The sequence below is a fragment of the Pelobates fuscus genome, chromosome 12 (assembly GCF_036172605.1).
Source record: "Pelobates fuscus isolate aPelFus1 chromosome 12, aPelFus1.pri, whole genome shotgun sequence".
NCBI classification, from domain to species: domain Eukaryota; kingdom Metazoa; phylum Chordata; class Amphibia; order Anura; family Pelobatidae; genus Pelobates; species Pelobates fuscus.
This window is the reverse complement of record NC_086328.1, coordinates 126,273,194-126,300,788: the sequence shown is the minus strand read 5'-3', so window position 1 is coordinate 126,300,788 and position 27,595 is coordinate 126,273,194. Positions and strand designations below refer to the sequence as shown.

Genomic DNA, 27,595 nt, shown 5'->3' with positions numbered 1-27,595 from the left:
AGTAGTGGCAGCATATAATGATGTCTCGGGGTTGTGTGGGGTTTGTGGATGGCGGACGGAGGGCTCTGTGGGCCCTGTCTAGGAGGAGGTCGGCTGGCGGGGCGTCTGGGAGCAGGCTGCTGAGCACTTCATGGAGGATGCTGGTAAGTGCCTCCGGGTTGGAGGATTCCGGCAGTCCCCTGATGCGGATATTGTTCCGTCTGGACCTGTTATTTAGGTCCTCCTGCGTTTCTTCAAGAGATGCCAGCTGTTCTTTAATTTCTTTTAGCTCCATGTCGTGGGTTAAGGTAGTGGTAGCCATGTCGTCCATTTTGTTTTCTAGCTCGCGTGTGCGCTTGCCGAGGTCTGACAGGCCCTCTTTAAGTGGGGCTAGGTGTTTGGTAAGTTCAGATGCTACCAGTGATTTCATTTCCAGCAGGAGTTCATGAAGGTCTTTTTTGGTTAGGGGTGCAGGGTCCTTTCTGTGGCTGGTTGTGCTGGCGTCTGAATCAGAGTCAGAGGCCTGTTGCTCTCCTGCAGCCTGCGTGGTATCTTTGTCCGCCCTGACTTTAAAGATCGGGGCCACGGCCGCGCCCGATTTGGATTTTCTACCTCCACCCATCCCGGTTAGTTGTAGTGGGGTTCGGGGGTATGGTGTGAGGTCTGTGGCGTGGTGGTGAGCTGATCCGCCGCTGTTATTAGCTTTTATGTTTTCTGCCGTCTCGGAGACTCTCTAGTGTGCGGCCATCTTCGTCTGCGGTCAGGCTCCGCCTCCCGTTGATTTTTCTTTTAAGGTATAGGAGAGCGAATCTGGCTGCGTGTGTCACATGACAAGCGAGAATTAACCAGACCCGAAGAAAATATGATCAGGGTACGATTTTGTTTTCCTAGAATTAGAATTATTTTCCACCAAAAACAAGCTACAGGGATTGCCTTACTAGTAGTTATGGTGGAGTAGCCAATTTGTCTGATTTACAAACATTACGAATATATAAAATAGAAATCTGAATGTCAAACATCCAGTGGTATTATATCTCAAACTAATAATACACATCTGTTTTAATAATGGGACAACATTGGAGCTTCTAACTCTTCTTGATTCTGTCCTCTGTTACATGTTATAGATTGGAAACCTACATAATGAGATAAACTGGGTTTAACCTCAAGGAACCATGTCAGGGAACGGAAAGGGGAGTAGAATTTCAACAGCTTTTGATCTTTTGTGCATTATATTCACAGTGATTGTTATAATGAATGCTCTCTGCAGGACTATCTGAGCCGTGTTCAATAATAGACAAAGAGACATTCTGTTAATGAAATAAATAGAAACTTTTTTTTATTTAAGACTTCATGCAAAAGATAAAGAATATAATAAAACTCTCTCAACATAGTGTTCATAAAGAGGTATGCAAAATAAGATCTACTCTGATCCTTATAAAAACCAAATTTCTACTAGTTTCGTGTACAGAAATAGTCACGCAGACCCTTGTTATCTGACAGGTGGGGGTCTTTCTCCTTCGACTCCATGATGAGAGCGCAGACAACTGAATGAAGTACGTATAACTTTATGTGGGTGGTGATGACCTTGGCTTTGTGTCTGACTGGTATGCAAAAGTATACAATATATCTTTCTACCAAAGTCACTGTAGCAACTCTCGGAGGATACAGTTCAGCTTGGATACTGTAGAAAGACTCCCAATTTGTAAATAGCACCCTGTTCTTATTGCTCTTTTAATAAAATATATTCTTTTCTAAAGGACTGACATTTAAAAGTAGCTTTTCAAAAATATGACTCTATGCCTCTCCATTTTCAAACCTTCTATCCAGATGTTTCATCCAAAGTAGATTGCCAAACCGGTTGCTTCTGCAAATTTGGTACAGCATTTCTACCCAGGGAAACATCTCGACTGCAGTGCTATTTTCAGAACCCTTTGTTTTGTTCTCAATGCGCCCCTATACCAGTGATAGCCAAGTGGCACCATAGATAATTTTGCAATTACTTTACCCATGATGCATGGACATCCGAAAGATGGCCGAGTATGTTGTGAAAATGAGTTTGAAATATCTGGAACACCAAGATTATCTATCACTGCACTGCAAACAAAACGGCGATCCAATCCAATGCTGCGGAAGATGTATTAAGCACAGGAAGGTTCTGTTAGATCTAAGTTGTCCCTCCACTAAGCACACCTTAGTAAATAAACTATTGTTTTCTTTTTTTAATAGACAGCAGTGGTTCTGAAATATCTAGGTATAAATATGTAACAGTTAACTACCATTGCTACAGTCAGGTTTGTGCGATAAGACAGAGGCCTGGCAGCTATAGTAACAGATAAAAAAAATAAAAAGAAAGTCAGGTAAATATAATGATTTTTTTGTTGTCTCCCTCTCACTAGCAATTACTTACTATCCTCTGTTTAAACTGGCAAGCTAATACTACATGCGAGATCTTATTCCTGATCTTGAACGGGTCACAGATGTACAGAGCAGGGTACGGAGTGGCGACCACAAGGGAATGTCTTAGAGACAAACATTGGTAAAAACAACACAGAAAACATAAAGAGACACAGGCATAAAAGTAGTAAGGGGTTGCAGGCAGATCTCAGCGGGTAAAGCAAAGGAAATACAGAATTCCTCCATACACTCCGGAGGGTAAGTGCGACAAAGGACAGGAAGGCATACATACATAGACAATACCCAATCAACAGACACATAAATAAAAACATTACAAGGAGAGAAGTGATTGTAACAAAAAAGGGTATTTGCCCTTTGTGGCAGTTTACTGCCCTGTCCCATTCGTTCCTTCCTGTCCTGTGAAATGTATTTCCTCAGTGAGTACCAGTTCGGTAATGATTCTAGCATGAGGGTCAGTGCACTAAAGAGTGCGTGCAGTGGTGAAACTCCCCCGAGTGTTGCTACTCCTTGGAATTAAACTGGACTCTAATTGAAAATTCCAGGAAAGTTCTCTTGACCATGATGGGTGGTAGAAAGCCTTTGTCATTCTACGATTAATGATAGCACTGTCATCACAGCGATGCCGCAGCTTATAAGGAAAATCTGGATCACGGAATTTCTGGAAAAGAACAAAGTAAGAACTGATTATACAAGGTATCTGTATGAACACTTACTGCTCTGTTGTACAAAGACCTTTAGAAAAGATCTTAGATTTCAGGAAGTGAAAGGGCAAAAGAGCACTTGGCACCTTTTACACATATGTATTAAAATAATTGAAACAATTTCTAATTTTGCCACAAATTAGAAAATCATTTTTCCTTACTACAAAATGTCAGCCAGGTTTCTCCTTGGATCAACAATCGGTTACCTCACATATTAACTACTTGAATATTCAGGTTTTCCAAATAATTATCCAGACGTTGCTTAAAAAGATTTGCACAATCTGATAAAACAACTTCTTTAGACAGATAATTCCACATCTTCATTGGCAAAATAAAAAAATAAAAAAAACACTAAATGAAGTGGTCTGGGTGAGGGGGCCCTGTTGTTTTAACCTTGCAATCTAAAACATGTCGTTTATCAGAGAACGGTAATGTTATGATTATTATTATGAATATAGAAACCAATATAAACCAAGGAAAACCTTGAAAAGTATAAACGTTTATAAACGTAGTCAGATTGCATTATTGAGCACGCCTCTCAGCTAGAGACAGAAACAGGGGATCATTGTGTAGCAGTAGGAGAGAGAGACACCGGAGCCAGCTCTCTATGATCACACTGATCAGACTCCCTGTCTTCTTCCCCTGTTAGGATGTTGCTAGGTGATCTTACAACTGAACATGTGTAAATTTGTCAAGCTTGCTCAATCACCTTTTCCAGCATTCCTAGGAATAGGACAAAGATTAGGGAGACCAGTGTCCCCCCTGGAGTGGTTGTTTAAAGCAAGAAAGAAGCAGGCATTTATGAAAACAGGGCAGGGCAGCTGTCTCATTCAAACCTAAAGTGATGCATGTCCCTTTAACACACTTTAAAGGGACATGTCTTCCTGACAGCTACTAGAGGGTCCTTCTGCTGAATAACCGAGTCAGACTTGGCTATTTAATCAAATGACTCTCACAGAGAGCGCTTGATTGGCACAGCGCAGTCACTAGCCTCCCAATGCTTCTCTACAGGGAAGAATGGGATTGGCTGAGAACATCAGAATTGACCTGCAGCATAGAGACCATTGCGGTGCGCGTTGTGAGGCATGTTAACAGCTTTTTTTTATGTGGGGCCCTATAATGTGCATGGTGAGAGGAACACTATTCTGTTAGGAATATGTTTGTATTTCTTATAAGTGGCTCTGTCACTTTCTAGGATATTTGTACATTTTGGGGAAAAAAAACAGACGCGACATCTTTTACTGAGTGTGGTGGCCCTAGGGTGCATTGGAAGTCAGTTATACTTAACTGATGGTGTCTCCCATCTCAGAGCTTCAGATTCCATGTCAGAGTTGTACTCTTGCACGTGTGCGAGAATACAATAGATGAGTAAGCCAATGCCTTATTCCTCCCACCGTGCTAGTGACAGTTCAAAAACATGACAGCAGTAGCACTGCCTTTTGTCAACTTGATAGTTTACCACGAGACAACGGAGAACCTATGTTGTCTTTTCATCTTTTGACTCTGTAGGAATAATTGAAGTTCCAACAAAGTCTTTACAGGCATTTCATAAAGATTTTGAGGGGAGCAACAGAGCCACTTTACTCGGTGACTTATCATCCTCTGTACAGTGCTATTAATGAACAGGTTATGGAAGAAGTGTTTGTATATCATATCCGCCCTCTTAGCCACCTTTTCTAAAGTAAACATGTTTAGGTTCTCTAGCCCGACTTTTAAACTAATACGTCCTACATAGTTTTCATCCTGGCCAATTAGACCAACATCTAGCAATTTAGTTTTTAACATAACATCACACTGCGAAGTAGAGACAGTTTTTATAAATGTGCATTATTTATTATTATAGAGTGCTTTACACACATTAGCACCTGACATGAGCTTCTAGCATACATCTAGGGTTTAAGTCATAGTTGGACAAAGTTTACTGTAAAATTCGCCTAGTTCTCATTTCACACCTTCTTGCCAGTTAGTAAATAAGACCCATGGTATCCCAGTGGAGTGTGTCATTAACCCTTACCGTGCATTCTTCTCCTCTAAAAGGTCTGGCAGGACTGTCACCAATGCAATGTACAGGAACCCCCCCGATGTGAAGGGGAGAATCCAAGCCACGGTTTCTCCTGTGAGGGACAAAAGCACAAAATTATCAGGAAACCCTGACTGTAGAAATCTCCAAGTGCATATTAACAACTGCTACAATGAGACTTCACCAGTCCTTTTTTTCTTAAAATTATTCTACTTCCCGTATACAGATTTATTTGAGAGCCTGTTACACTATGGGGAACATGGCAATATCACTGAAATCCTTGAAATATACAGGGAGTGCAGAATTATTAGGCAAGTTGTATTTTTGAGGATTAATTTTATTATTGAACAACAACCATGTTCTCAATGAACCCAAAAAACTCATTAATATCAAAGCTGAATATTTTTGGAAGTAGTTTTTAGTTTGTTTTTAGTTTTAGCTATTTTAGGGGGATATCTGTGTGCAGGTGACTATTACTGTGCATAATTATTAGGCAACTTAACAAAAAACAAATATATACCCATTTCAATTATTTATTTTTACCAGTGAAACCAATATAACATCTCAACATTCACAAATATACATTTCTGACATTCAAAAACAAAACAAAAACAAATCAGTGACCAATATAGCACCTTTCTTTGCAAGGACACTCAAAAGCCTGCCATCCATGGATTCTGTCAGTGTTTTGATCTGTTCACCATCAACATTGCGTGCAGAAGCAACCACAGCCTCCCAGACACTGTTCAGAGAGGTGTACTGTTTTTCCTCCTTGTAAATCTCACATTTGATGATGGACCACAGGTTCTCAATGGGGTTCAGATCAGGTGAACAAGGAGGCCATGTCATTAGATTTTCTTCTTTTATACCCTTTCTTGCCAGCCACGCTGTGGAGTACTTGGACGCGTGTGATGGAGCATTGTCCTGCATGAAAATCATGTTTTTCTTGAAGGATGCAGACTTCTTCCTGTACCACTGCTTGAAGAAGGTGTCTTCCAGAAACTGGCAGTAGGACTGGGAGTTGAGCTTGACTCCATCCTCAACCCGAAAAGGCCCCACAAACTCATCTTTGATGATACCAGCCCAAACCAGTACTCCACCTCCACCTTGCTGGCGTCTGAGTCGGACTGGAGCTCTCTGCCCTTTACCAATCCAGCCACGGGCCCATCCACCTGGCCCATCAAGACTCACTCTCATTTCATCAGTCCATAAAACCTTAGAAAAATCAGTCTTGAGATATTTCCTGGCCCAGTCTTGACGTTTCAGCTTGTGTGTCTTGTTCAGTGGTGGTCGTCTTTCAGCCTTTCTTACCTTGGCCATGTCTCTGAGTATTGCACACCTTGTGCTTTTGGGCACTCCAGTCATGTTGCAGCTCTGAAATATGGCCAAACTGGTGGCAAGTGGCATCTTGGCAGCTGCACGCTTGACTTTTCTCAGTTCATGGGCAGTTATTTTGCGCCTTGGTTTTTCCACACGCTTCTTGCGACCCTGTTGACTATTTTGAATGAAAAGCTTGATTGTTCGATGATCACGCTTCAGAAGCTTCGCAATTTTAAGAGTGCTGCATCCCTCTGCAAGATATCTCACTATTTTTGACTTTTCTGAGCCTGTCAAGTCCTTCTTTTGACCCATTTTGCCAAAGGAAAGGAAGTTGCCTAATAATTATGCACACCTGATATAGGGTGTTTATGTCATTAGACCACACCCCTTCTCATTACAGAGATGCACATCACCTAATATGCTTAATTGGTAGTAGGCTTTCGAGCCTATACAGCTTGGAGTAAGACAACATGCATAAAGAGGATGATGTGGTCAAAATACTCATTTGCCTAATAATTCTGCACTCCCTGTACAAAGGAAAATGGTGTACTAGTGAGAGGTCAATGAACCCTATCATTCCAGTACCATAGGGGAGCACAGTAATTTGTTGAGCTGTGACTTTGTATATCAGTATTCTCCGCTCCTGCACTACATTTGCTGTATCCAGTGATTGTTAATTTCCAAAGGCCACTGCAAAGGCTTTACCTGTCCCCTTGGGTGACTGAGCACAGACGGCGAAGCCTGCTCCCAGTATTCCACCCATTGCGGTTGTCAACTGCATCTTAGCAGCACTCCAACGGTCAAACCCAGCACGGAGCAGGATGGCAAAATCCCCGACCTAAAGGAGGAGCAGAAGATCAAATGGATGAGGAGAAGGATGACAGTCATGAACATAGCATTTATAATCCACTTACAGAAATGACACTGGGGCGGAGCCTGGCTTCCTAGCAGGGTGGACGTGCTACACGATAGCTCCTGCAAACTAGCCGCAAAAACGGGGGATACACCTCGAATTATTGCACACACACTGCTGGGAAGGTGACTACAGAGTGGGGGAGACCCAGGCAAACGTAGTGATACCACACATGATCCCGAGATTCACCGGGTCCCCTCGAATCCAGCTTGCGGCCTACCTGCAAACGAGCCAGGGAGAGGCGGCCGCTCTCCTCGTTGGTAAACCTGCAGATGGCAACCTTGACGTACTCACCTCTAACCCCCCCCCCCCCTCTGGACCGGCGGGGGTCATCCCGGTCCTCGCTGGGGACGATCACCCCCAAGCCACGACCAGCACAAGAGACAAGTCCTCATGCGAACCGAAGCAACCTAGGCACAAATAAAATGGCGGCACGGACTCAGTCCATACTGAACCGCACACTTAACAAGCCCCCTAAATGCACGAGAGAATTCTACAACCGGCTATGTGCCAATCTGTGGATCAAGCTGCACGCCCGGGGACAGGCATTCAAGCAGGCGATGAAAATAGTAATGGCATGGATCCGCCCGGCGACTCGACGCCAAATAGGCGGGAATCTCCCCCATACCTTCACAGCAGCCCCGTGTCAAAGCAGAACCCATGAACCGGCACGGAGGACCAGCACCCATATCCTCATGACCCAGCAGGCGACCTACCAACGAGCATATTCTGCTCGCACCTCAGCGTTTTTAACAACTCTCAGCAGGCAGTGCACGGCTCCACACACGAACACCCACGGTGCCGACCACGATACTGACCAGGAGACAGCACAGCATCACACCAGCGGGGCACACAGACGGAGACCCCCCACACGGACCGCAAGAGAGAAATCATGGAAAAGTGGGGTAGTGGTGCCAACCATGAGACCTTCACAGTGGGACTTTGCGCAGATGCACCACCCACTGCAGGGATTACTCACCCAGTCCCGTCAAGGCATCGGCTGATCCCACGGGGACTGAAACTATACCACAGGCATAGTAACCTCAGACACTTGACTTTCTTTGCCCCTCTGGAACGCACACGCATGCCTGCTGATGTGTATCACTTATTTTATGTTTCCTATTTTGTTCAGCCTTATTTTCCTACATATCCCATCACTCGCAGCCATAACAGAGGCTATTAAGATAAGATGCTAGGGTAGATAGGGGGTTTTACTTATAACTTACTTTTTAAATCGATACTCTCATCTCATGTTCTACACATTCAACACTCTGGCACTGCTCTTGCTTAACGTACATATTTTTCATAAACCACGCAGAGTTAGCTACCGAGTTTAATTATAACTTGTAGTCAAAAATGTCTATACTTTGTTTGCATATTTAATTTAAAATGACTTGCACTCGCCACTGAGAATAAGCATTGTGCAGCCTGTTTCCTTTATGTCTTTATGCCAGTCAGGTTATTCTAGCATGCCATTCATGTTTTTGTCTGTATAATGTTCCGAATTGTGTGACCTGGGGCGAAGCGGTTCTGCCTCTATGGCCCCTCTTTAGCCAGCATGTTCACGTTGAGCACATTACGACAACGCCAACTTAAAATCTGCCTTCATTTTATGAATAACATCCAGCGGCTACTAAGCTACAGAAATAGATATAATTCATAGATTCACTTACTTTAAACATTACTATCGCTAGTCTTCTCGATATGTTTAACTTGTGCTTCCTACCATCTCATTATCTGACTCACTTTGTTTCTGCTTGTTTGTTACTCTTGAGGAAAAAAAAATGTGCACCCTTTCTTAATTGCCACAGAAATATGTATTTTGAAATGCCTGTAACTATTGTCGTGGCAAATTAACATGTCTGTCAAGCTTTTGCACATCAAAAATAAAGAATAAAAAAAAAAAAAAAAAGAAATGACACTTACCTCATGGGGAATCTCATGTAACAGAATAGCGATGGTTGTCAGGACCCCCACCTAGACGATGCACAAGCAGAAAGCATTAGAAGGGGACCACACACGTAGACATGTATATTAGGCAGGGCCACACAAGTAGAAAAGAACATTCTCAATGGTATACAACAAATGTTTACTCTACCCACCCCCTCTCTCTACACTTTGCCCCTCCTGGCTGTAAATGCCTTCATGGAATGGTGTCATCCCCATTACTCTTCTTAGGCCTCACTTCACACATATGGAACCCAGCAATACTGAATCTCTACATTCATCATTTCCCACCAACATTCAGGCTTCACTTCACACACCCAGAACTCTGCAATACTGAATCTCTCCATTTCTCATCTCCCTGCAACATTCAGGCTTCACTTCACACACCCAGAACCAAGAAATACAGAATCTCTCCATTTCTCATCTCCCTGCAACATTCAGGCTTCACTTCACGCACCCAGAACCCAGCAATACTGAATCTCTCCATTTCTCATCTCCCTACAACATCCAGGCCTCACTTCACACACCCAGAACCCAGCAATACTGAATCTCTCCATTCATCCTCTCCCACCAACATTCAGCCCTCACTTCACACACCCAGGACCCAGCAATACTGAATCTCTACCTTCATCCTCTCCCACCAACATTCATACCTCACTTCACACACCCAGAACCCAGCAATACTGAATCTCTCCATTTCTCATCTACCTACAATATCCAGGCTTCACTTCACACACCCTGAATCAAGAAATACTGAATCTCTCCATTTCTCATCTCCCTGCAACGTTCAGACCTCACTTCACACACCCAAGGATCCAGCAATACTGAATCTATCAGTTTCTCATCTCCCTGCAACATTCAGGCTTCACTTCACGCACCCAGAACCCAGCAATACTGAATCTCTCCATTTCTCATCTACCTGCAACATTCAGGCCTCACTTCACGCATCCAGAACCCAGCAATACTGAATCTCTCCATTTCTCATCTACCTGCAACATTCAGGCTTCACTTCACACACCCAGAACCCAGCAATACCGAATCTCTCCATTTCTCATCTACCTGCAACATTCAGGCTTCACTTCACACACCCAGAACCCAGCAATACTGAATCTCTCCATTTTTCTCAGCACTTCTCACCCACTCGCCCCTCTTCCATCCCACTCCGGTTCCTACTAAATATATAGCATGCTCCTCCAACTGTTTGAGAGTCTCACTTAATTACCTCCTCATTCTCTTTATATTTTACCAATAGCTGTAACTCTCTGTTAACGTCTTATAGCCATCACTTCAAATCACCCCCTGCTACCGCTTGTCTTTAATCCCCAATATATCCTTTAGATTGTAAACATAGGACGATAACAAACGTGTGTGTGTTACAAAAGACCGCACACAGAAAGAGAACGTACATAAGACCACAAACGTGTAGAAAGATGCATTAATAAGAGGACACATGTAGAAACGTAAGTGACCAGAAAGGAAGTTTAAATGTCCCCTACCTTTTTACTGACCAAGAAACCGCCGGCTACCGCCATGCCATGGGTGAAATTATCAATAGTGTTTGCCAACAGGTTAAGATAGCCACTGACCTGCAATGAAGGAGAGAAGAAAGAGTTATAAGGAAATAATAAAGATAAAATAAAGAAACAACAAAACAATGCAAGGTAAATGCCAACACATTGCTTGTATAGATCAGGCTAGTTGTTGGTCATGATTTGTAACATTGCAGAATATTAAGCAGTGAGTCTGAAGGGACATAATCTATACACCAAAACTCTTTTATTAAACTAAAACTGTTTTGGAGCATAGAATGTCCTTTTATAGAAAACACTCAATAATAGACACTTACTTTGATGTGGCTGTTCCGTTCTTCATCATTCCTTTTTTTAACCGTGTCATGTTTTCCATTCAACAGATTCACCGGTGTCTTGTTCTACAACAGATTGCTAATGTTAGAGTGCAAACTCTCTGAAGAGTCCCCAGTAAACAAATACTTAAAGGAAAGATTGAGAAATTAAACTACGCATTATCCTCCTATGGTTTCATTAAATCACAGAGCCTGCCATTCCTTTTACTGTAAAAGGTAGCATCGTAAAATATGGTTAGGGAACCTTCTGCCCTTCAGAGATGCTTATATAACTACAATTCCCATGATCCTCCACCACTCCATTTGCCATAATCATAGCTGGTAGTGGAATAAGGGAGTTCTGGTTAACCAACTGTTGAAGGCCAGCCTCCCCAGCTGACTGAGACTGCATTATCTATGCCCCAAAACTGCTTCATTAAACTTAAGTTGTAGTATCCCTTTAAGTTTGGGAGGGGAAGGGAGGGGTGACACAACCAAACCCAGTAATCAAACATTCTACGTAAGGTTCTTAAAATACCAAATGCCGAGGTTCGGAATTCACCACCCTATAAGAGTGTGCCGGCTTTGCAGAGCTTATAGATCACGTCAATATGAATGTATGTGCACTGCTAGATGTCATGGACAAAATGCCCCCTTTATGATGGCACCACATTTATTCACAGAACTACGTCACAAGTAAATGGGACAGTTCAATAGTTATTGCTTTTAGGGATTAACAAACACAATTTGAAATAGGAACATGTATATATGTTTGTGTCAGTTTTACTAAAACAGGAAAAAAAAAATATGTAAAAACAAAATACCAAAACAATACAAAAAAATATTCTACAGACAGAGGGTAACATCATAGCTTCATAATGTGAGTGCCCAGTAGGGAGCTGTGAATGATACATTTAATGATTTTTGAAAATCGGTGGAGCTATATTAAAAGCAGACAAACTGTGCATAATGAGTTCAAACAAAATACCTCTATTTCTTCATTTAATGTTCATGGCTGGGAATGAAGAGCAGTACAGCAGGGGTAAGACAATACCACAATAACGCTGATGCATGTCATGCCTCCTGAATGAATAAAGCCATGGCTTCTCCTCTGGCTGAAATTATCATCATTAATGATCTCAGCCAATCCATTGCTTCCCCTTTGGGAATCATTGAAGGGGGCTAGTGCACTGCACCAATCAATCAATATATCCTCCTAAAAATGCATTGGCTCAGGGCATCCCTAGAGCGTGAAGACTCTGAACATTGGATTGCAAGGATTGAAGGACTTTGTCAGGAAGCACCTTAGTGGCTGTTTGAGTGACAGCCAATTAGGCAGAAAAGGCAGTGTTAACATTGCTGAGCATACACGGACAGTCTCTTTTCCCCAGAACCCCTACATTAAATTGTAGTGGATCTAGAGCTTGTTGTGTTCCTGTAAGATACAGGGGGAATAAGGAAAGGAAACTGAAAGGAAAGGAAATATGACAGTTTTGCCTTAACCCCTTAAGGACCAAACTTCTGGAATAAAAGGGAATCATGACATGTCACACATGTCATGTGTCCTTAAGGGGTTAAAGGAGCACTATAGTGCCAGGAAAACAAACTTGTTTTCCTGGAACTATAGGGTCGTTAAACCCCCCCCACCCTCAGGCCCCCCCCCTCCTGCTGTTAAAACCCCTTCAGCCAGTTACCTTTCTCCAGCGTCGGGCTCCCTCTGTGCTGGGAACTCTACACCCCCTGCCAACGTAATTTCCGAATGCGCATGTGCATTAAAACAGCCCATATGAAAGCATTACTCAATGATTTCCTATGGACGTCAGCGTCTTCTTACTGTGATTTTCACAGTGAGAATCGCGGAAGCGGCCTCTAGAGGCTGCCAGTGAGACAGCCACTAGAGGCTGGATTAACCCTCAGTGAAACAAAGCAGTTTCTCTGAAACTGCTATGTTTTCAGCTGCAAGGTTAAAACTAGAGGGACCTGGCACCCAGACCACTTTGTTGAGCTGAAGTGGTCTGGGTGCATATAGTGGTCCTTTAACTGAATGAAAGTAAATGTCCCTGTGCCATTCTTTATACAGGAAGCATAGATTGTTATGGTGCTTGGAGGGTCCCTAAATCAAACTCTGGTTTGTTGCTGTTTTGAACATGATACTATTTCTGTTGTACTAGATGTTTCCAGGCAGCCAACCGGCCCTGTTCCACAGTCACAATGCATTTCACTCAAAATAACGTAACATAACCATATATGTATATAAGTGCAGCTTTTACTGAACATGGTATGATTGTAAACAATAATATACAATCAACAAATACATTATTTCTATTCATATACATATCCTTGAGCTCGCAAAGGAATGTAAACCCTTCTTATCTGAATATCAACACACAGAAAACAAAGAGATCAGAAACAACGCTATGGAACCAGAGTAAACTGACGGCAAGTGTCTAATACAACTGCAGACTCGACGAGAGGGGCTACATAAACATGCTCTAATCCCCGAGTTGGGAGAATGGCTTCAGCAGAAAACAGCGTGGCTGAAATGTAGGTCTTCTACAAGTTCCCTATTGTGGCTCAAATTCTGCAAATCCGTACTTGAAATAATGAGACAATATCATTTTAGACTACTGGATTCTTGGAACATACATGCTGTGCTTTAATATTTGTGCTTTATATATTCCTAAAAGCTGCAGTGAATCACAACCCACAAGAATTCTGTCTATTTCCATAGTGGAAGTGTTAAACAATCCCATCTCCTCTCTCCTTGCGAGGAGTATCAAGAGTCCCTTTTAACAAGGTCATATCAATGCATGGAAGGTGTTTTTCTAATGTCCTGCATGTGAAGTCTGACTGTCTTGGTAAGGCCACTCACAGACAGGACTTAGTACAGAACAAAACCAGGATACACCACTGACAGTGACAAGGCCGGGATTACAATCTTAACACATATACATCATGGATACTCATCATGAAGTAGTGATCATGCGTTAAAATAGGGACAATAGATATACAGCGGTGGTCTGGTAATCAAAACATTACTCCAAAACCTCTAAAGCTGTGATGCAGCAGGCAGAGAATTAGTAAACTTCATCTTGTAACCACAATGATAAGATGACCGTGTGATAAGTGAAATAGGGATCTTGTATTTAAAGGATTAATAGACTTGTAAGCAAGTATAAGCAGATATCTGGCAATCACAGGGTTAATACGAGCATTACTAAGTATCAAGCACTGATCTAGCAGCCATGAAGTAGATGCAACTATGTGTAAAGCTGTGATCTGGCAGTGATTGGGTTAAAACCTGCAACATTTCTTTAATGCAATGTCGTGGGCATTTGAGGGTTAAGCAAGCTCACAAAAGTTTCACTATGTTCTACAAAAAAAACACAGGAAAGGGGGCAGAATCAGGGGATGTGAGACAGACGATGCCCTGTTAAACTGTGAAGTTCCGTGATAGAACACTGAACTGAATGTGATGTGAGCTCAGAGCTGGCTGTGCACACACTATATACAGTATGCAGGATATTGTGGGGCCAAGTTACACAGACTCAGAGCACATTCTTTCCTTATGTAAGCACATTACTATGCAATAACTTTCCCTTTTCCCTTACGAAGTCCGTTCCATGTGACTCACTCACTGGTTTGGGATTGGTGCCCAGCTGCGGCTGCTGCTCGGATTCCTCATCGGAAAAGGTCTTCTCCAGAATTAGGAAAGTGAGAAAGCCAATGATGACCCAAAGCCCCAGGAGCTTCTGCTGCTGCAGAGACTGGGAACTGCCTACAAGAAGACAAAACACTTTCACACAGCTGGATCTGAGATATCCCCTGCAGTAACAGCCCTGTGATATGTATGCACATATAATACACCCTGCTTTGTGCCTGGACTTGTTACACGCAGACATGTATACACAAGACGTCTTCCAATCCATCAAATATTTTGTTAAATGAACATGCACTAAGTAAACTTATTAAACAGGATATAATATCTTTACAGGGTGAGGCCTTATCCACAGAATGCTGAGCATTAGAAAACGTTGGGACCGCCGAGGGCTAAGAGCTATCAATTTTATTTTATTTACTAAGGTGTCATACTAGGGAAGGAGTGCAAGTGGCAAACAGACTAGCTCCATTTCCAGACAATAATCATGTGCAAGTCATCGCACAATCACCGCTGCATAGAACAATCACAGTCTTCTCCACGTGAGCTGTTTACGGTTTGACTATTTAGGCATAAAAATTTAAATTCACTTTGAAAGCCAGACAATTCACACTTTAGTGAATAGCTCTGTTTAAAGTCAACTATGATTCCTGTAATAATTCTACCTTTTAAAAATGTAATCTGCCTTTTAAATCGTCTTTAAAAGTACAGCATCAGCACCATAGCTAGAATACTGTAGTGGTTATGGTGACAGGGGTAAACCGTTTTTTAAATGGTTTGAAAATCACTTGGGTCCCCTGGTCTCTAGCAGTTTGACCTTCAAAATTTTAAAGGAACACTCCAGGCACCATAACAACTTCATGGGAATGAAGTTATGGTGCCAGTTTACTTTTAAGGGTTTAAACCATTAACAACCGGTTCAACTGCCTGCTCCACATCAGTTTGAATCCAAGGCTTGAAACAGGAAACCTCGGACTAGGCACCGCAGGCAGCTTGAGAGCACCACCTGACACTCTTAGTCCATCAGTGGCTTCCCATAAAGCGTACGGTTTTCTCAAGCCATTTTGTGCATGGGGAGCTGCTGCTGGCTTGATACAAGAAGCCGTATGTGGAGGGGGCAGTACTACCCAGCGCAGGACAGAAGACTTGGGTTCATTGTTGAACCCCTGAAGGTAAGCCGGCTTCATGGACCTTCCAGCACCATACCTACAGTATTCAAATAAAGTTTTTATGGTGCCCAGAGTAATCTTTCACTAGTCCTACACTACTAGCCAAGCCTGGAGGGTCCATGGCACATTTACCAGGGGTAAATTTCTACCTGCCAGTGCTAAATTTTCACTTGCCAACAGCTAGTGGCAAGTGTAAATTTTGAGCCTCGATAATAAAAGATTAAACAATGGGGTAAAAGTGTTAGAGAATTAATTACGTACAGTGGTAACTACAGAGCAGCAATGGATTTACCAATCAAAGCCACACCTGATATACAGTTTCATTAAGTCTGCAACATTAAGTAGGCTATTCACACAAATTAGACTCATGAAAATTAACCGAAAATATTATATTAATATTTTACCTCTAAATACCCCATCTGCCAGCCAACAGGTAATGGCATGTCTGTTAAATATTAAAACTAACGTAAGGGCAGCCATTGCTGTAGTTATTTCTCAGGTCCCATAGGGTTGGGGCCTGAGAAATAACTAGTGGAGATATAGTCCCCCCCCTCCCACATGGTCATCGGGTGATGCATAGTATAACCAACCAAAGGCGTATGAATATGGCAGAGGGATCTGGTGTTCTGGGAATGTAGGAGCCAGATTTTCAGGTACTTTTACATACACTTAATTTTGTTTTTTTTTTAAATGCCATCTTTTCATTACATGGGGAAAAAAAAAAAAAAAGTAAAATTATGGTGACCTTTAAGTACTCTGATTGTCCCATTATGGTTGAAGCCAAATCTCAATACCGCTTCATTTAGAAACGTCTTTTAACCCCTTAAGGACCAAACGTCTGGAATAAAAGGGAATCATGACATGTCACACATGTCATGTGTCCTTAAGGGGTTAAAACCAGGAGCATTTTGTCCTGAAACAGGATTAAATTTAAAGGTTGCAATTAACCTTTTCACTGCCAAAGTACTTTTTTTTTTTTTTTATTTTTTTATTTAAACATGGGATGCCTGGCTGGCACATAAAAGTAGGATAAAACTGCAATTTTATGTACAGATATAGAAATTTACACAATAATTTTATTTTTTTCCAGAGAAGATAAAAAAGTTGTTGATCATATATTTAAGACATTGATGGAAATATTAGCACATGCCCTGTGTGCGACAACATTATATATAAATAAAGATGGTTTGCTACCATTTTGATTTTGTCGTAAAGCTATTTCTAATTGTGAAAGGATGGAGCCATGAAGTTTGAACTACAAAAGCTGCTGTATAGTGTTAGAATGTGGAGGGAGCAAAGGGTAAAAAAGTAATTAAGACTTTAGGTGCTTAATTTTAGCTGGCCTACATATATATATATAGTGTTTTTTTATATGTCCACGTTTACTTTTTTAAAACATTAAAACTCATAACATTTTGTGATATTAGCAGACATTAATTCCACGTGTACATGTGACCGGGACATTCAGTATATGCAAGTGACGGGGGGCATTTGCAATGTGAGAAGCACATGCAATGTGATTTACTGTACACAAAACAAATTGCATTTCTGGCAATTTAACAACATTTTAAAATGTCAGCTATATGGAATAAGTATCGGGAATAATCTTATTTTACGGTAAATACAATGAATATCTGTGCCACCTCTGCCAGTGATATGAGTAACTGTTGTACCCAAGGCAGCTTTTAGTGAATATACATACAACAACTGCCTGGGATGCCCCTGGCAGATAATAGTAAATATGTAGTTAGTACTCGTGGTTTCCCTGCTGGGGACAGTACCTGTGGTCGCACTGCATGTGTACGCCCAAGCCTCCGGCAGAAGGTGCACAAACACATCGCCCAGTAATCCACCAATGGCAAAGCTTAACAGTTGTTTCAATTTTTTGGAGCCTCCTATAAGAAGAATGATTGCTCTCATTAGTAAATACACATATAGCCCATAAACTATAGCCCATCGTCAACATAGCATAACAGGAGCAGCAAGCAGTTATTTTTTCTTATTGATAATTTTAGCGCTTGGCTTAGCAAAACTGCCTTCACTCTTGTTTCTATATTGTACTCAGTGAAAACATTTGTTCTAAAACATATAAAGGGGGGTAGCGAGGGATGTCCGCTCTCACCTTCAGACTTGAGAGATGCACCTGCTTCAATAGGAATTACCAGAAGGGGGAGTACGCCACTGAAGCCCACCAGCAGAGAACCAATCAGGGAGCAGATCCAGGCATCCAAAGAGGAGAAGGTAGCATTCTCACATGCACGGCTGCCTGGGGGGCATGCTGCACCGAGCCAAGGGCCCAGACATACCAAGCACAGCCAAGGTACTAGTCTGCCCCACATCATCCTGCAAGAATTGGGATCTACATTATTATCAGTAAGGAACAATGTAACATGCAATTTTATTCACTATTGAGGGAAGGGTGGGGAAGTTACAAAGTAATTGCAAATTTGAAAAACAAAATAATTAACAGAAAAAAATCCCTTGTAAATTCTCTTGCATTGCTAGTTTAGTACCATAGACAAGTTCAGGAATTTCTGTAAAAATGTTATGATTTATTAGATTACTTAGAAAAAGGCAAAACATTTAGTTTGGAAGTGTCTAATTTAAAGTTTTGGCAGAGTTAATGAGGTAAGACCGCTGTAGTGGTTATGGTGTCAGCATATCCTTTGCCTTCCCCCACTTGTGTGTCAAATGGTCTTCAAGAGACCCATAACCCGGACCCTCGCTCTTCATATTGCTAATGCGGCACTTACAACTCAGGTTCAAAAATATCGCCTTTCTCCATAATTGGATGGCATTCACTGTGTAAGGGTGTCAACATGTTCAGCGGATGAATGATGTCCAAACTTGGACAAAATTGATATTCCTAAGGCAGAAGTGACATTAGCGATATGGACAGCAAGAGTTCTCCAGCACCTGGAGACCTCTGTGTCAAATCTCTCAAAAAACAATTTGGCAGAGAATCAGCAGGCTGTAGTGGTTATAGTGCTTAGTGTTCCAGCGTAATGCACTACAGGTTTTGGTGTTAAGAATCTGATTCTGCAGTAATTTCTCTGTGAAAAAAATAGTGTTTACACTGAGCTGTAAGGACGCCTCAAGTGGCTTAACTCATACAGCCATTAAAGGGGCTTCCTCCTCACAGTCCTGCAATGTTTGAAGGACTGACGCTTGGTACTCTTGCGCTCCCTATAGATGCTTTAGTAGAATACATCTGAATTGCGCAGCAAGGTGATTGCCACGCATGTGCAGGAGTCCTCCCCTCAACGCTTCCCTGTTGAGAACCATTCGATTGGCGAACATCATCGTAATGATAATCTTAGAAAGGGGCAGAGCGGCTGATGTGATGAGACCCGTGCGGTAAAGGATATAAGGTTTCTCTTTATTTTATTTTTTTTGTCAATCAGTTTTTTTATTCACAGACGGTAAAATGGTATACAACACAGCAGTTGCAATAAGAAGATACAGCCAGCGTTGTATATAATAGTAGAGGGGGGACTTTCAATGGTAGAGTGGGAGGGGAGGGAAAGACTTTAAATCTAAATATGCAGGAAGAAACAAACAAACATAAAACATACATTGTTGTGTTTCAATTTTAGACTTTTCCTTTATTGTAAACAGTAGTTCTGAATGTTGAGAATATGCGTCTCATGTTTCTGTCTTATCTCAGTCTCCAAGTCAACAAGTCATTATCTTTCTGCATTGCATGAATCAATATAATTCTGAGAGTTTAAATCCCCTTTGAGAGCTCATTTGAATAATATCCTTGACAGAGTCATAATCCTGCTATAATTTTAGGTGTTCACTAATTAACTCATAAACAAGCTTTTAATGTATGTATCAGTTAGCAATCTATTTATGTTAAAGGAAAACTAAGAACCAGAACCACTTCAGTTTAATGTAATGGATCTGGTGCAGATAGAGTGTCTCTTTGGCCTCAGCAATGTAAATACGACTTTTCTGAGAAAAATATTGGCTATTTATATTAAAGATACATGTAATTTAACTACGTGTCGCTCAATGCATCGGGGTGCAACCAACCAATCAGAAAAGACTGTTGGCATTTGGCAAATCAAATTTCCACACTATTCATCAAGCCGTTAGAGTAGATTCTAGCCAATCGCAGATATGAAACTAGAGTTTTTAATTAAAAAGGTAATAAAACGTCATGAACAGATTAAGACTTTTCAAATGGTTTAATATATATATATATATATATATATTTATTTTTTGTATTTATTTATTTTTTTAACAAAACATATTGAAACGTTTAGCCAAATATATGACATTGAGGCGTAAGTTAGAAGCCTACCTGATTTTGTTTCTGCAGCCAGAGAAGGGGTACAGCTATAATGTATAAAACAAGGCAAGCCATATGGGCCTGCAGACTAAGCAACATTTTAGGAAAGGTGTCTTTCTGGCCCCTGGAATTCAAGTGACAGTTCCCCTTAGGGAGCCTGATATGAGATATGACAGAATGTGAAAAATGCAATGGTATACAAACGTTCTTTTCACATCTGGTTAAAGTGAACGTGTACTGTGGAAAATGTACATATTTGTTGGGAAAAAGCAGACAAATCCATGTTCCATATGTAAAATGGAGTTCCCCTCTCGTTGCAGTGGAATTGTGTGTGATTGTTTGAGGTTAGAAAACACCTCCTCAGAATAAAATAAAAAATAAAACCGCTTCCATCTAATATATGTGCCAGTTTTCCAACATTCTCCTAAAGAAACAGATATTAATACTAAAGTTTAGCATCACTATTCTACTACGTAAGATCCCAGCAAGTGAAAAGAGAGCCTTCTTTAACCCCTTAAGGACCAAACTTCTGGGAAAAAAGGGAATCATGACATGTCACGTGTCCTTAAGGGGTTAATACCACCGAAAAAATTAAGCTCTAGGCCAGAAAAGGGAAATAAAGCAGAAATGAACAGATACGATGTCAAATCTCTTCATACTCATCTACCCACAGAGAAACACCTTGCCCACAAAAACCCACTCACCCCACCCTCTCCTGCCCAACAAATAAGCCACACATCACTTTCACAATGTCAACCTCATTGTGGACAAAAAGGGAAAACCCACCTTTTGATTATCACTGCTACACACAAAACAAAAGCACATTCAGTAATGTGTATTATGTCTAATGAGGTACAGCTCAGCCTGTCCGCCCTACACATCAGTATCTTTACTTTAGCTATGGAAGGACTACGTTTCCTATAATGCTCAGTTGCAGACTAAACCTCTTGACCACCGGCATGCCAAAGGACGTCTAAAGCAGCGGCAGTACCAAAGGCCAATGTAAGAGAGATGTCAAGTTCACATTTCATAAGATTCTAATTATATAAGAGATTAGGTAGAGAATGGCCTTTTAATTACAAAACATATCCATTTGTAAAGGTGTATTTTACTAGATTAGAATTGGGATGAAACAAACACTGAGATCACCATATTAAAGTCACAATGGATTGTTTTCAATTTTAAATAAAAACACAAAAATACATGGGTGGATACAATCTACAAACGTTTAAAGTATTTTTTTTTTTAATTCAATCACATAGTATAAATATTAGATATCTGCATTCACATCAGGGGCACTGTACAAACACACAACATATTCTAAAATGCCCTCTCCAAAAACCTACAAACCTGCATTACACCTTCTTAAAGGAAAACGGTCATAGTTTATTACTTTTACTGAAAATAAAAATATTTTTTTTGAAAACCCCACAAATTACAATATCTATTGATTTGTATTTATTTTGTAACGAATATATAAATTTAGTAACACGCATCTGCTAAAACAACGTACGTGTAGGTGCGTTACCATGCCTGTTTGTATTTTACAGACACTCTGAGCGTATGCAGAATATCTGTGTTTTGTGAATGCATACTACATCTTTATTACCTGCACATAGGTTGTGCCTCTTCGAAAAACAAGAATTAAACAGGCAATATATTAAAATGAATTTACTTATATGAAAGCAATACAAAATAATGCACACACAGGCTATTTTACACGTAAACTTTTATTTCAAATATCATTAAAAAATAATTATGACAGTTTTCCTTTAAAACTACTGCCAGACGGCCAAATCTCTCAATTCTTCTGTCCGATCCCATCCTCTCCACTACCTGCAGACATTTCCCACCCATTCTCACACTCCCAAATCATAAAGCTTTCTTTCCACATCACCTCTAAAGCCAACAGATAGGATCTTGCATTAGCTTTCCCAGTAGCCAAAAAAAAAAAAAAAAACCTGTGTATTCATATACAAATGATTTATTGCAGGGGTGGTTGCTATTGGTACATTCAAAGAATTCATAAAAGCATGCAAACTTGTGTCAGGAGAAACAATAAATGTTATTTATAAGGTCTAACTGTATTGTTTCTGTTCTCATAACACTATTTACCTTCCTATACTGACCTGGCAATAATGTATCAAGACCTGACTGGGCCCCTGTGATTTAAATCATCCTAAATCCTCTTGTAGACTTAGTATCAGGGCAATATTTGCAATAAAATAGCTGTGAATATGTTTTATAATAGGGGTTCTCTGCCCCAAGTATAGGAGCTGGTCTTTTCATGACTTTACACCCCTAGTATTCAGTAAGAAGTTCTAACCAGCCTCCCCAGCCCCCCACAATCTTACCTGGCCATCTCTCCTGCACACAGACACTGCCACCCTCAGCCTGCCCACCAACCCTCCAACCTTACCCTCCCCTGTCTACTGCCACTTACTGTACTCTACCTAGCAAGCATCACATTGCTCCACCCTTACTTACTCCGTTATATCCCTTCACACCTCCTTAGCCTCTCCTTGACCCCTCACTGGCTTTCAAGGAGTCCTCTTCACTGAATGGAACAGAACAAATATGTAATCAAGGAGACTAGCCTCCATCCCACTTCCAGATATCACCTGCCCACTGCTCACTCACACACTGAGTTTGGAATCCACTACCAACTCACACAACTCTCAGCTTACCATTCACTAACTTCCAGCTTGGTATCCACTACTAACTAACAGAACTCTCAGTTTGGTATCAATTACCAAATCCCACAAATCTCAGCTTACCATTCACTAACTGAGTTTGGCATCCACTACCAACTCACAGCTTGGTATTCACTAGCAACTCACACAACTCTCAGATTACCATTCAGTAACTCTCAGCTTGGTATCCACTACCAACTCACACAACTATCAGCTTACCATTCACTAACTGAGTTTGGCATCCACTACCAACTCACACAACTCTCAGATTGGTATCCATTACCAACTCACACAGCTCTCAGCTTGGTATTCACTGCCAACTCACACACTCTCAGCTTTCCATCCACTGTCCACTCACATACTTTCAACTTATCAACTACCCACTCACAAACTCTCAGCTTGCCATTTACTGGCCACTCACAAACTCTCAGCTTGCCATTTACTGGCCACTCACAAACTCTCAGCTTGCCATTTACTGGCCACTCACAAACTCTCAGCTTGCCAGTTACTGGCCACTCACAAACGCTCAGCTTGCCAGTTACTGGCCACTCACAAACGCTCAGCTTGCCAGTTACTGGCCACTCACAAACTCTCAGCTTGCCAGTTACTGGCCACTCACAAACTCTCAGCTTGCCAGTTACTGGCCACTCACAAACTCTCAGCTTGCCATTTACTGGCCACTCACAAACTCTCAGCTTGCCATTTACTGGCCACTCACAAACTCTCAGCTTGCCATTTACTGGCCACTCACAAACTCTCAGCTTGCCATTTACTGGCCACTCACAAACTCTCAGCTTGCCATTTACTGGCCACTCACAATCTTTCTAATGTGCCCTCAATAATCAATGTAATTGATGCATTACCAGCTCAGACACCCTCCCCATTCTCATCAAGCCATACTAATCCTCCACTCACACTGAGAAACCTATTCACCTACCCACACCCAGGTATCAACCCATCCCTAACTGTCCTCCACTCACACTCAGTGAGTGCCTCCCCCAGCATCCCATGTAATCAGTGCATTCACTCCTCCGCTCAGAGATTAATTAAAGCAGTATTTACCGCTCTCAGTTCTCCTCTCGGACCCTGCCATAATCGGACTCCTCCACCCCTCTCCCCCATATCTCCGCCCAGCTCAGCGAGCCACGTGTCACCCTACACCGGAACCAATAGCCCTGCGCCGCGCCATCCAGGGGACGGCTTCAGCGGGACACTTCCGGCAGCAGCGCAATGGGGGAACGTAAATAAAGAGAAACACTTCCGGGATTTTTAATTTATTTTATTATTATTAATTCCCCCTTCCCTCCCTCCAAAGTACACTGTTGACATCCAGAATAAATAGTCTAATTGAATGTGCTGGTAACTAGTCGGAGAGGGTCTGAGATTGAGATTTTTTAAAGCAGCCATTTTTTTAAAGGGACACTCCATTGCCCCACCGCGCCCCCCCCCCCCCCCCCATGTATTTTTAAAGCACTGTTTGGTTGATATACCCTTAATAAAAATGTATGCATTGGGGGATATCTAAAAACAGCTTGTCTAAAGACAGATATCTTGTCTACAGTCTTTGTAAGCCATCCCATTGTACAGCGTCACGGAATCTGATGGCGCTATATAAATAATAAAATAATAATAATAATCCCCTTTCCCCCTACCACTCAGTGCTACAACCAACATTTTGGCAAGCACCAAAAGAAAAGGGTTTCTACATTATTAAAGGTTACTTCTTACCAGCATAACTAAATTGTCATCTTACTTAAGTGGTGCAAAGACCCCATCCCTGCAGCCAAACATTAAAAAAAAATATTTAATTCTGGGGGTAAATATCTTTTTATTTCTCTATGTTGAGCTAGGTGAAGTTTTCATCCTACAAATAAAGCTACTGTTCTTTACCACCACTGGAGTCCTGCTGTGGTGGAATCTCGGTAAAAATAAATTTAGTAGGCCGAGATTACCACGTGGCATGTGTACGTGCATATGCTGACGTATCGATCAGTTGGTTGCACGAGGCAAGATACGATCAGTAGTGTACGGAGCATGTGCAAGAATACAGGATGTAGTATTCCCCTCCTCCATTGTGCTGGACAAGCCATGCGGTCAAGCAGGAAGTTAATTCTTATTTGTATTGATTGGTCAAGAGAATGTGCGGGTGGAGCTTAATATGGGAGGAGTTATGTGCCTATATAAGGAGCCTGCACTATTGTCCGGGGCTCAGAACTTGTTGTATTTTGGTCCCTCTGAGTCCCGATCGGTGATCCAATAAAGAATCTCTTCCTTCCTGAAGAAACCTGTGTCCATCTCTCTGTGCTTTGCTTCCGTCAGTTTCTCCGGTATCATTTGGTGCATTGGCCGGGAAGCTCATCGTTCAACGGTAGCTGAGAGGCAGAGGCGTGAGACGGTCTATCTTTGCCCACGTTCTCTACGGCTGCACCCCTGAACTTCTGCGTGGACCTCCCTTCGTCTCGGCGCCACTGGTCTGTTGTCCAGGAGATCATCGGCCTCTACGTGAGAAGTGCTGGGGTGTCCCCGTCGATGAGTGTGAACTCAGGTTCAGGAACGAGGAGGTAAGACAACTGCTGTTTTAGACGGCAGACCCACTAGGGGTATACCGATTGTGCGGTAGGCCCATAAGGGGTTATTTGTGTATGGAATCTGCCCCCTCTGTCGGAGGGAAGGAGCGAAGGCGCACCGCTCAATCGAACGCTCTTTAGTCAGACCGTTTGATTTGGTTAGTCAGGCGGGGTCCTGTGTAAATAGCCCTAGCCGGACACCGGTGTCTTGTCTAGACTAGCGTTCTAGGGTGTATATTACGTTCGCTAGGTCGGAGGGACCGGGAGACTAAGCGGCGCCTGTGTAAATTCGGTTCGCTAGCTCTCAACCTATCTTGGCTAAGTGGGAAGGCGTGTAAATTTGGAACCCACTAGATTTTTGATAGTAATCGACTAAGAGGCGCCTGTGTAAATTCGGTCCTCTAGCTCGCTATATGTGGTGCTTGGGCAGTGTGGCTAACCAAAACGGGTGTACATAGTTTTAGGTAGTCCATTCAAGGTACTGGCCAATAGTTTAGTTGGGAATTGTAAATGTGATAAAGATTGTTTAGTAAAGTGTATATCTTGTTAGATAGCGCGAGCTCAGCCGTCTAGCGAGAGTGTTAATAGTGTGTTGCTGTATTATAGTGCACGGTACCATAACCCTGTATATTTACTGACACTGTATATAAGTACTAATCATTGTCGTCTATTGCATGTTTAACACCATAACCACTAATAATTGTATTGTGACCTTAAATTGTGCTTTGACCTATGCTAACCGTACTGTAACCGCTATTTGTAAAAGACGATGTTACTGGGGTGTGTTATAGACGGGTAATTCGTATATAGAGAATTATAGCGTGGGTGACTGTATAGTTTCGCCAAAGGGCATAATATTGATTATCTAGTGACTGGTGTAACAGCTGTGTGTGTACGGGAATTCCCTGAGTGTTTATTGTGTTATTGTATACGTTTCACTTGGTAACTGTACCACGTGGTGCTGTTGCCAGAGGAAACGGGTGTGACTGTTGAATAGTACGCGTGCATAGTATTCGTTGTCAACGACGTTCCATTGATAAGTATGGGCGCGTCGCAGTCAACGATTTGTTTGGATCAGTTTGGATCCAACTCTGGTACAGCGCTTACACGTGGCTGTATCGGGTAGGCCTGAACTTTACGGGCAGTTTCCTTATATTGATTGTTGGAGACAGGCCGTAAATGACTCGCCAAAATGGATTCAGACATGCCACGAGGAGCAATGTCGCCTCATGGTGGCTAGGACTTGTTTGTCCACTAGGACTGGTGTTAGGCCCATTTTGGACACGCCCCCTGAGTCCGAGATCCCTTTGCCGCCCCCTTACTTTCCGTTAAGAGGAAGTGACGCAAATGCAGGAAGTCCTGCACCCCTTCCCTCATTGCCCTCATCCACTTCCGCTTCCTCCTCCAGTACAGAATCCACCCCCTCTCGTACTAAATCTCCCCTTCCGGAACCAGAGCCAACCCCCATTAGATCCGAATATCCTGATTTGGCGCCACTTCAGACTTCCGGTCAAGCTTCTTCTAGCTCGGCTCGAAGTGTTTTATTTACTACCTTTTCCCAAAACCAAGCTCCCACATCCTCATGTTTTATTACCCCCCGACCGGAACCTCTAACTGACGCCCCTCCACGTAGCCCCATACTAACCCGACAACTGACCGGTACCCAACAATTAAAACATTATCAGATGCCTCTTCGTCTGAATCCCGGGTCAGCTTATATCGATGCCGCAGGTCAAATGGCACATGCTGACCCAGTCTTCGTATATGTCCCGTTCACGACAACCGATCTCTTGAATTGGAAGACCCACAATTCCTCGTATACTGAGAAACCACAAGCTATGACTGATCTGTTCACCTCAATAGTACAGACACATAACCCGACATGGGCTGATTGCCAGCAGTTATTAATGACTTTGTTTAACAATGAGGAAAGGACAAGAATTAATCAAGCGGCCATTAAAGCGCTAGAGGATAAAGCCCGTACTTTGAATCAAGCCAATCCATCAGCATGGGCCGCAACACATTATCCTAACACCGATCCCGATTGGAATGTAAATGGTGCTGATATGGTTC

At 42.1% G+C, this 27,595-nt stretch overlaps 1 protein-coding gene across 2 annotated transcripts; it reads right to left on the bottom strand.

Moving 5' to 3' along the window:
- Positions 1–1,284: 1,284 nt before the first annotated feature.
- Positions 1,285–24,074, bottom strand: SLC39A13 (solute carrier family 39 member 13). Of its 2 annotated transcripts, none has more exons than XM_063438221.1 (10): positions 24,018–24,074; positions 18,088–18,308; positions 17,747–17,860; positions 14,777–14,916; positions 11,142–11,225; positions 10,792–10,881; positions 9,275–9,325; positions 7,141–7,273; positions 5,110–5,209; positions 1,285–3,052 (listed from the first exon to the last, which is right to left on the bottom strand). In XM_063438221.1, exons 2-10 carry the CDS (start codon positions 18,305–18,307, stop codon positions 2,977–2,979), a joined length of 1,008 nt encoding a protein of 335 aa, XP_063294291.1. In that variant the 5' UTR covers position 18,308; positions 24,018–24,074; the 3' UTR covers positions 1,285–2,976. The 2 variants fall into 2 exon arrangements, with proteins under 2 accessions (XP_063294291.1, XP_063294290.1); XM_063438220.1 differs by lacking the exon at positions 24,018–24,074 and adding an exon at positions 22,617–22,693.
- Positions 24,075–27,595: the final 3,521 nt, after the last annotated feature.

Coding starts and splice junctions, on each gene's coding strand:
- SLC39A13 (XM_063438220.1), bottom strand. Junction 9,326..10,791: donor GTTTCTTGGTCAGTAAAAAG/GTAGGGGACATT, acceptor TGCATCGTCTAG/GTGGGGGTCCTGACAACCAT. Junction 5,210..7,140: donor TCAGTCACCCAAGGGGACAG/GTAAAGCCTTTG, acceptor TGTCCCTCACAG/GAGAAACCGTGGCTTGGATT.